Source organism: Periophthalmus magnuspinnatus, chromosome 19 (assembly GCF_009829125.3).
Source record: "Periophthalmus magnuspinnatus isolate fPerMag1 chromosome 19, fPerMag1.2.pri, whole genome shotgun sequence".
NCBI classification, from domain to species: domain Eukaryota; kingdom Metazoa; phylum Chordata; class Actinopteri; order Gobiiformes; family Gobiidae; genus Periophthalmus; species Periophthalmus magnuspinnatus.
The window spans coordinates 5,244,226-5,253,800 of record NC_047144.1 but is presented as its reverse complement, the minus strand read 5'-3'; the positions used below and the strand labels follow the sequence as shown (position 1 = coordinate 5,253,800).

General features: G+C 40.0%; 1 protein-coding gene across 1 annotated transcript; it reads left to right on the top strand.

Annotated features, from left to right (window-relative positions):
* The first annotated feature begins 1,092 nt into the window (after window positions 1–1,092).
* On the top strand, window positions 1,093–9,509 carry LOC117386804 (WD repeat-containing protein 49). Its single transcript, XM_033984160.2, has 17 exons — window positions 1,093–1,242; window positions 1,313–1,471; window positions 2,287–2,409; window positions 2,487–2,658; window positions 3,034–3,080; window positions 3,158–3,295; window positions 3,378–3,566; window positions 4,605–4,796; window positions 4,903–5,367; window positions 5,443–5,589; window positions 5,672–5,856; window positions 5,961–6,100; window positions 6,654–6,802; window positions 6,880–7,097; window positions 7,867–7,967; window positions 8,556–8,608; window positions 9,405–9,509. Exons 1-17 carry the CDS (start codon window positions 1,156–1,158, stop codon window positions 9,507–9,509), a joined length of 2,670 nt encoding a protein of 889 aa, XP_033840051.2. The 5' UTR covers window positions 1,093–1,155.
* Window positions 9,510–9,575: the final 66 nt, after the last annotated feature.

The following is a 9,575-nucleotide window of genomic DNA, read 5'->3' as shown; positions in this document are numbered from 1 at the left end:
GGACAAAGAAGCCAGAAAGTCAAACCTGGACCATTTCACTGGGCTTCAGACTGGTGAGGTGTTTGACAATGGGACGCTGCTACTAGTCTTTATTAGAAATGTACAGCTGAAATATATGTTTGTTTGTTTTTTTGCGATGGATATCTTGAAGAAGCACAAAAATCCATGGTTGGTTTATGAGCAAGAGATTCCTCACAGCAGGTTTTGGTGAGTATTGATTCTTTTTTTGTTGTGGTTACAGTGTAAATACAACAGTACAGTATGCTACTCATTTGATTTGTACAAAGGGCAAATATGGCTAAATCAACTGGGCTGCAACTAACAATTATTTTTAGTCATTTATTACTCAATATTTGACCAGATTAAGGTAAAAAAAAATACACTGACAGGATGCATCGAGATTTGACGTTTAACTTATATTTTAATATTGCTGCTCTGTATTTAACACTTATTAAAACAGTGATTATTTTAATATAGTCACACACAATTATTCTGCTTAATCGTTCCAGTTGTAATCATAACTTGATACCGTATTAGCCTTATTGGTATGTTTTCGTTTTTATATTCACATTTTGTAACCCTCAAGCTTTTACTGAAGACTCTTACACCCTGAATTTAACAGAAACTCATTTTAATGCAAATGTTTACTGTTTAATTGTTTTATGATTCCATTGAGTAAGAAAATGCCCCTCATGCCCTCACTGGACTAAATAGGGCCGTGCTCATTATGTGGTTATTGTCCAAGCAAGACACTGCAGACCACACACAAACTGTGGGGAGGACATTTTTCAACCACAAGATGTAACACAACCTACAAAGAGTTTAATGACTGTGTGAGAATTGCTGCAGTAGAGTTTTACATTACTCATACCCGGCCACAGAGGGGCGCCAAAGTCCCACTGGAGATCTAAAAACTGATTCAAAATAGTCGTCAGGCCTGAGCAGCGCACTATTAGATCTTTAGTAATTGCTTGTTTTTGCTTCTTTGTTGTGTTTTACCTTAGTGATGCCTCTACTGGATTAAGCCCAGCAGAAAGACTAAGTCCAGAGCACCTGCAGCTCCTCAGAGATGCTTTCACCAGCGCTAAACACAAACAGCCAACAAACCAAGTTAGTGGACGGAAAAGCAGGATCAGGAGCCAACATGATCATAAAATGGGGTTTGCGGAGTTTAGGGAAGTCATTCATTTGGTGATTGGGTCAGATGCAGAGGATGAGTGGGTCAAGCGCTTCTTTGATGAGGTGGGTTTGGTTTTCATGACGTTATTAATTAGACTGATGGTGATAAGAAACAAATGTGTGTGATATGTAGGTGGATATAAGCTGCACGGGACAGGTGAGCTGGCAGCAGCTGTGCTCCTACCTCCTGTTGGAGTACAGAGAGAGGTCCAGGGCCTCTGTCCCCGCCGCAGCTCTGCAGGACGCACAGCAGGACGCACAGCATGTGTACAGACACTGCCCCCACAACCAGGTAACTACAGCACAATTATCAGGGACATTAGAATAAAAACACAAAACTTAGTAGGCTATTTGACACATCAGATTGTTACCCTGTTAGCTATAAGAAAACATATGTATCAGTCAGTTAGGCCTATATTAACATGGGACACTGCTAAGTTAAAATGATCAGAACTCATAGAGGCTAATAACTTACGCAAAGAAAAATAGTCGTTTAGTGTAGGTGCCTTGCTGAAATGCTCAGATATAACCTACATAGAGAGGCCTAGTCTATTGGTTTAACCAGGGGCGGAGCTTGTGTGACCAGACGTCCTTATTTACCCAGAACCGTCTCAGTTTTGAGTCCTGTGCCCCTGTCCTAGCAGATTTATCCAAAACATGTTACTTGTCCCAGTTTTAGACAAGAAATGTATCACTATTTTTGACCAATTTGATACTCATCAAAAATAAAGGGGGATTAATTGTCATTTACATAAAATCTTGAAAATGACCACAAAAATATGTACCCAGTTGTACTGACTGAAGTCTCTCAGAAGATGTACTGACTCACAACAAAATTATTACCAAACACCCCAACCCAGCTGTCTCCCATTTTTTGATTTTTAAAATCTGGTCACCCTAAGATTGCGTCTCATTTAAAGAGGGGACTTTGTTGCTGAAATCCATGAAAAGAGATCTGTGGCTGTTGTTGTCAAGTGCACAACATAAAGATTTATCAATTTAAAATAGTATGGAACCTTACAAATACGATTTCATACGGCCTTGAACCAACTAATTCACCAGTACAGTAAATATTTAAAGTTTCTTCTTTATTCATCACTTTTGCAGAGGGAGCCAACAGTCCGTGTAGTAGCTGTTTTCCATCCCCCTCCACTGCGTTACATTAGTGTCAGTAAAGGTGGCCACGTCACTGTTTGGAACAAACACCTCAACATCACTAAAACTCTAAAGGTAAGTCAAATCATAGTGTTTTGCTCATTTAATGTTGCTTCAGACTCTTAACAGTTGCATGTGCACTGCTCCTTCAGCTTGCTGGAGATCCATCAGAGGAAGTTGCTCATACTAAAAGATTCCAAGGATGGGTCACTGATGCTGTGTACATGAGGAATGCACATAAAGTGGCCATTTCAACAGACTGCAGGGACATCCACTTCATCAATATCTCCACAACTAGTGCATTTGAGGACTTCCATCTGTATGGTATATATGTGTGCTGGATGATTGTGTTTAAATTAGGGCTGAACAATATTGGAAAATATTATGATATGCAATATGGCTGTAAAGTACTATGATATGGATATTATTTCAATATTAGCCTTATTTTTGACTCTGTCAAAACTAAGATTAAGCCAAGGCTAAATTAGAAGTTAGTAAGGAAAATCTGTCTTTAAAAAAAAAAGAAAAAAGAAAAAAAAAAGGTAAATTTCTTTTACATGGAGAACTGATACATTTAGTTTGCTGTGATTTTGATTATTGCATCAGCCAATATTCCAATATCGACTCTTCAATATATGATGCAGCCCAAGATTAAACAGCTCAATAGTTCACATGAAGATAACACATGTTCTGTATTAGGGTTTCCATGTGTCCCCACTGCTATTTGCTACTGGTATGATGTCCAGGTATTTTATTTTTTTTACTTTTTTCAGTACAATACAGTGTGTAAAAACATCTAATGAAAATTTCTTCTGTTTTTAAGTATCCATTTGAACCATCAAAACTGCTTATAGGCAATGAAAAGGGAGGGATTCATGTGTTGCAGTTTCTAAACCCAACCAAATGCCTTTTCAAGAACATGATCAAGAAAGAGAAGAGGCTTCAACGGGTCTATCTTCAGGTAAAAACTGTAACATGCAGCAGTGAGACAAAAGCTTTGAAGCCTGGAGTCTACAATTTGTGCTCTTATCTATCCCCCACAGCACCTTAGTGACCATGAGAGCGCTGTGTCATATCGCTATATCCCGAGCGTGCACCACAACCCAATCACCAGGATCATGTTTGAAATGTGTACCGGTGTGATCATGACTTCTTCAGAGAGTTCTGCTACCTCTGTGGTTTGCATCAGTATGTCAGAAAAGCTAAATCCATACATTTGGAAAATCAGGGAGGTGAGAAAGTTTAGTTGAGCTTTTTGATATAATGCATTTGCTAACTTTTTATAATAACCACATCTTAATTAGGCTTAGAAATAATTGTCTAATAATAGTTTATTAAGAAAGATACAGGCTTAGTAACTACTTAATTAAGGGGTTAGTGTTCAGCAATTTGCGTTATCCTATTCATTAAGTAGTTAGCCTGAATCAGTCTAAATAAACTATTTGTTCATTGTGAAGTAAGTCTTTCTCCATGCTTTATTTGGGCTGATAAGGTGTAGCAAATGGTTTACCCAGAATTGTGTTCATCAATAGATTTAAACTTAGTTCTTAACCTAGATCAATGAAACAGTGTAAAAGTTTCCACATTTTTTACAACTTATAAGATACTTTCCTTCTGCTACACTAGGGTTGTCAAAAGTATCGAAAATCAGATACTAATCAATACTAAAACTAGTATCAAAACTAGATACTCATTTGAGCATGTATCAATACTAAAAAAGTCACAATCACAGGACAGAAAGGACAGAAATGAACCTTTCCTCAGAGCAAGTATAAGACACACAGACTAGTGTACGCCTGTGGACCACTATGGAACCTACATGGACCACTGAGCATAGTGATATAAAAGAATGGACCTTAATTTAATGTTGAAAATCACATTCTATTGTCTAAAAAAATAACGTTTTTTGGAATTGGTATTGAGTATCGAGTCTGTCCTATCAAAATCAAGTTTTAAATATTAGTATACTGACAACACTATGTTACGCACTAGTTTTTGGTAAGTTTCTGGTTCCTAGGAGTAGGAGTAAGTCAACAGCAGACTGTAGTAGACACTATAATGTTTGTATAATGACTGTCTGGACCAGTGAATCATGAAACAACCACTTACTAAAGCCAGTAAAACCTTGTTTTTTGTCTAGCCCTGTTACATTTTTATGCATTTATATCTGTATTTCCCTTATATCTATGCAACCGTCTGCACAAAAACAAGTGAACAGCTCATATGCTTTATTCCATTACAATGCCTCAATGCCTGTGTCTGTTTTTCAGGGAGTAAAATGTTTTGACCACAATGTGCCTCTGCAGCTGATTGTGACTGGAGGCAGTGACTGTGCAGTGCGGCTGTGGGCTCGATATGTGACCACACGTCCTCTGGCCACACTGCTGGGTCACCATGCTGCAGTTATTGATGTTGCAATCTACCAACCTGTGGAGCAGATTTTCAGCTACTCCAGAGATGCAGTGAGTGTTTGAAAGCCGACCCAGAGCGTGGATCTTTGTGTTGCAGTGTAATGGACACATTTAGACTTTTCATTATATAATGTGAATAAAGTGGAGTTTGTTACAGGAGCTGAGGATCTGGGACATCACCACACATGGATGTCTTAAAACTGTCAGATTGCATTTCCCCTGTCTGCAAGCTGCCCAAATCCCTGAACATGGCAATTTTCCTTTCCTGCTTCTAAGCCAACCTCTTCCCGATGAAATGTCGCCTCATTTACTGGTGGGATGCAAGGACTACCTGGCACTGCTCAGTCTCTCAGATAGACAAGGGTTAGGGCAAGGAGGGCGGCTGACTGATCAATTAGCAGACGGCAGGCCAAAGGTACCCCTGTCCTGTGCATTATACAACCCCACTCTGCAGCAGGTGGTGACTGGGTCCATGGACTCAACAGTCTGTGTGTGGGACCTGGAGACTGGGAGGAAGGCACTACACATCTCCAGTTCTCACGGAGAGGAGGAGCTGAGCTGCATGGCATTAGATACATCACAAAGAAGGCTCATTACTGGGGCGCATAATGGGACTATTAAGGTGATAGATCACATGTGCAACTGAAAAGTAACACTTCACTCAGAGGCTGTATTATGTAAAGGTGTTTTCTCACAGGTGTGGAACCTACTGAATGGACTGAACCTGCACAAACTCGAGCCTCTCAACTCCGTGGTCACTGGGCTGTTGTGTCTTCATGGTGATCACTTATTTGCTGTTGGTTGGAGTCAGTGTATTGTAGAATATGACCTAGTATCCTCTAAGGTAAAATAAAACCATAGACTGATATTTTGAATTGACTGATTTTAAAGTACAGTATGCTGTATGTGTATAAAATATGCCACAGGATTTGCATGTGAAAGGCAGCAGGGCCTGGAAGTCGAGTAGACTCCACAAATCGGACATCCGTGCTCTGACACATTGTCCTGCTTTGGGCATCACTGCTATAGCAACACGAAAAAGAGGGGTCATTGTCTGGAAGCTGGAAACACAAAAGCCAGTTCTCAGTTTATCCAAAGAGACATCCTCAGGGTAAGAAGGAACTAAAGTGATGACCAATATTAAATTCTGATTAAGTGTAGCATTAGTCTGGAATGTTCAGTGGTAGTGGCAACATTGTTAAAATCTGTTTACAGAAATGTGCCACCAGTAGATTGCCTCATATTCCTCCAGCACCGAGCGGGAAACAGACATTTAAGAAATAAAGGAGTCTTGGTGTCATCACAGGCTGGTGCTGTCTGCTTCTGGAGCATCACTGGACAAACACACTCTTATGGTGAGCGTATTGCAGATAGATTAGACATGATTGAGTGCCAAGTGGCACTGAGTGAAAGGGTCACTTCTGATCTATAGGGTGCTATAGTATCTGGCATGAATCTGTCAGTTTGAATAATTGTCTGGAGTCTGGAGTCCAGACTCAGTGACAGTGAGGCTGAACTGTCCACTTGGCCTTTAGACAGTACCATTCCTCATAGCCCACAACTATGTCTGTTTCCAGGTCCCATCTGTGTTTAGTGGTGTGGGACCCGGGGCCTGTGAGTGAAGCACATGTGCATATAGTGCATGTAAAGTGTGTGGGGAAACCCAGCAGGCAATTACTATGTGTGTTTACGGAGCCATACTGATGTATGCATTTTACACCAGGCACTAACTGCATGCATTTAGCAAGTCCAGCAGAGTACGAGCAAAATTCTATTTGTCCAGTTCAAGTGGTTATTTTAAATTAAATCATAGAATATAGATATGATTGCTAGCATTTGAAAGAAAAGAAAGAAAATAAAAGGAAATAACACTATTTGCATTTCTTGTATTTCCTGTATTTCTTACAGGTCATTTCTTTGCTCCAGATAAGTCAGATGACTGTGTTCTCACCCTGAGCTCCAACCAGTCTGAAAACACTGTACTTGTCTCTGGGGACACAGCCGGCCGGCTTCACATCTGGGACATCTCTCACTATGGACTTGATATTCCAGACCAGGTGGGATTCATTTTGTTTGTCTGTAATAAACAGTCTTTCCTGATCCTCTACGTATGTTGTGTTCCGTTCATTTGAAGACCCTCAGCGAGGGCCCTCCTTTGCTGCACTGCTGGAGGGCACATACAGGAGCAGTGATGGCTGTGGAAGTCCTAAAGATGGCCGACACACTGTTTATCCTGTCTGCTTCAGCTGATGGGTCGGCTGGACTCTGGACACAAGATGGAGACCATGCGGGATCTTTTGGACAGGAAGTGCTGTGGAACCTCACTGATGCTTGCTCCTTTCAGGCTAAAAGGTTTATGATTAAAAATGGTCATACTATTTTCTATTTCTCTGATTATTGTCCTTAACTTTGATGTACTTTGAGTACATCCCCTAAAGCAATGTTGTTAACTTAGTTTCAAGGTCATAAACTCAGCTTGGCATTTTGAGTGACTATATTTCTGTCACATGTTGGGTAACATGGCTCATAAAGACACATCTGTCTGACCAAATGTAATTTTAGATGAAGGAAAGTGGGGGAAGTGTGGTACAGACAGGTAAATAAACATACACTGCATACATGTAAAAGGTCAGAAAGAAGGAAGTTATTTCTACTGCTCATGTACAGAGAGCATATAGCTTTTTATTTTATTTACCTTTCATACCAGGGCTCAGTGTTTGCAGGGTACAAAATACAAACTGGCTGCTTTACAGTACATACTGGGCTGACCCTCAGAGACAAACAACCATCCAAAATCCACAGATGTCAATTAATTTACATGGTACATATCCTTCATGGTAAAAGCTCTCCCTGTGCAGTCCCTCTTTACTTTTTGGTTTAATGGAATGTCAAATAAAGGAAACAAATATATTTTAAATAAAGCTCATTGGATTTGTTGTGTTTATGCAAATTAACCCAAGGTGTTTAATGTACAAACTAAAATATTAAAGAGCTGAGGAAGCTGCTCTTTTTTGTACATGAAATCTAACAGTAAACACAGATGTAATATTTTTGTATTTCATGTCAAGGCCAATTACAAAGTCAGTGTTTGTTGTATAAAATGTTTCTGTTTGCACATCAGGGACACACAGAGCAGTCTGAACGGAGAGCGCTGTGACCAGCTCCAAAGCCCTGACCCTGGGGACAGCGGTCAAACTTCACAGGGAAAGCTCTCTGCTGAAGGTAACTGTCAGAGGCACACAGGTGTTTCAAAGGGCCGGACCCCCAGCCCTCCCCTCGTACACACACACGCACACACACATGCACACACACACACATGCACACACACACCCACACACACACATGCACACACACGCACACACGCACACTCATGACCCAGCTCTGCCCCAGTCACATTTGACTTTCATCTGGATCCCCAATGCTTCTGTGTCATGGGACCCACCAGAAAGTACAGTGTTGGGAATGAAAAATGTAATATGTTAGTATGAAGAGTGGATTTCCAAAATACTTAAAAGTCTAGATCTGCCTTGTCCAATTTTGCAAAAATATCAAGACTAAATCCAGGGCATTCTTCACATTCTCCACTGAACTGTGGTGCTCAACTTTTGGACCAAGTTCTGAGGCTCAAACAGTTCACCAGATTTCTAAAAATGCAGATATGCTCAGCAGTTTTGTTTGTGTGCGATGGGGAAACAGAGATACAATGTAGTACGATTTATTTAGGTGTCTAGACAGTTCTAACCAATATTAGCAATTTGCACTTTTTATTCCACCTCACATAACTGTTTAGTCTGCTGTTGTTCTCTGCAGATTGCCCATGTGGCGAATTTGAGAAAGAACATCAAGGGCCTCACACAGCCATGGTAACATAAAATATGACAACTTTAACATAATGTTTTATTTAGTTTGTATTGTATTGCATTTCTTTTGTAGCCTACTTTATTTGTAGACCTCAAAGTGTTTGAATGACCGTTATAGCCACACAGGATTGTCACGGCGTGAAAGAAGATTCCTGCTTAACAGTGTTGGCTGCTGAGGCTGCAAAGAAACAAGGTAAGTCAACACCAAGTAAATGAATCCTTATTCTGAACAGGTCAGGACGTTCCTACTTGTGAGAACATCAAATCCTTATTCATAGTGTGTTTTGTGTAGCTCTAACTCTGTCATGTGGTGACTAACCATAACCAGTTTCCTTGGAATGTGATAGTTCCTTTAACACGGGGGCAGCAGACCACAGGCAGTTGTCCAAAAACAGCTTCAGAGGAAGCGATAATAAAAGAAACACAAAAATATAATATTTTTGGAAAATCGTGAGAAAAGCTGTTTTGCATTAAATGTGGTGAATGTGTGTTTATTCCTTTGTTTTCTGACTGCCCTGGATTACATTGCTATGGTAGTTTCCCCTGACTTAACTTTTTCTCGCACACTACGTCAGCTACTCAAACCACAATAGTGAAAAACAAATGTACAAACTGTAATAGTGAATGTATGTTGTATGTTAAGATGACCAAATTACCTTTGTAAGTGTTCTTGGTCCATGAAGTGATTATCATTAGTCTTAAATGTAGAGCCTGTTTTTGAAGTTTTTATGCATTCAACAGAAGAAAGCTTTCTGGGATTTTATATTGATCACATTTTTGTTCTTTGTCGTTTTTCTAGTACAAACCTCCTCAGAGTAACTCGTCCTTGGCTGAACCAAGAAGGAAACTGAGCTATCTGTCAAATGCAGATATGTACCACACAATCAAGAGCATGACATTTTAGAATTGACATTTGTTGGATATTATCTTTATGAGAATGCAGAAATATGTGCATACTCATTGTTAATCC

What these genes read in the sequence shown, in the direction of transcription:
- LOC117386804 (XM_033984160.2), top strand. Translation starts at nt 1,156, where the DNA reads ATGGGGTTTGCGGAGTTTAGGGAAGTCATTCATTTGGTGATTGGGTCA. An exon ending in TCAAGCGCTTCTTTGATGAG is followed by an intron (nt 1,243 to 1,312) that starts GTGGGTTTGGTT and finishes TGTGATATGTAG; the next exon opens with GTGGATATAAGCTGCACGGG. An exon ending in GGGAAAGCTCTCTGCTGAAG is followed by an intron (nt 7,968 to 8,555) that starts GTAACTGTCAGA and finishes TGTTCTCTGCAG; the next exon opens with ATTGCCCATGTGGCGAATTT.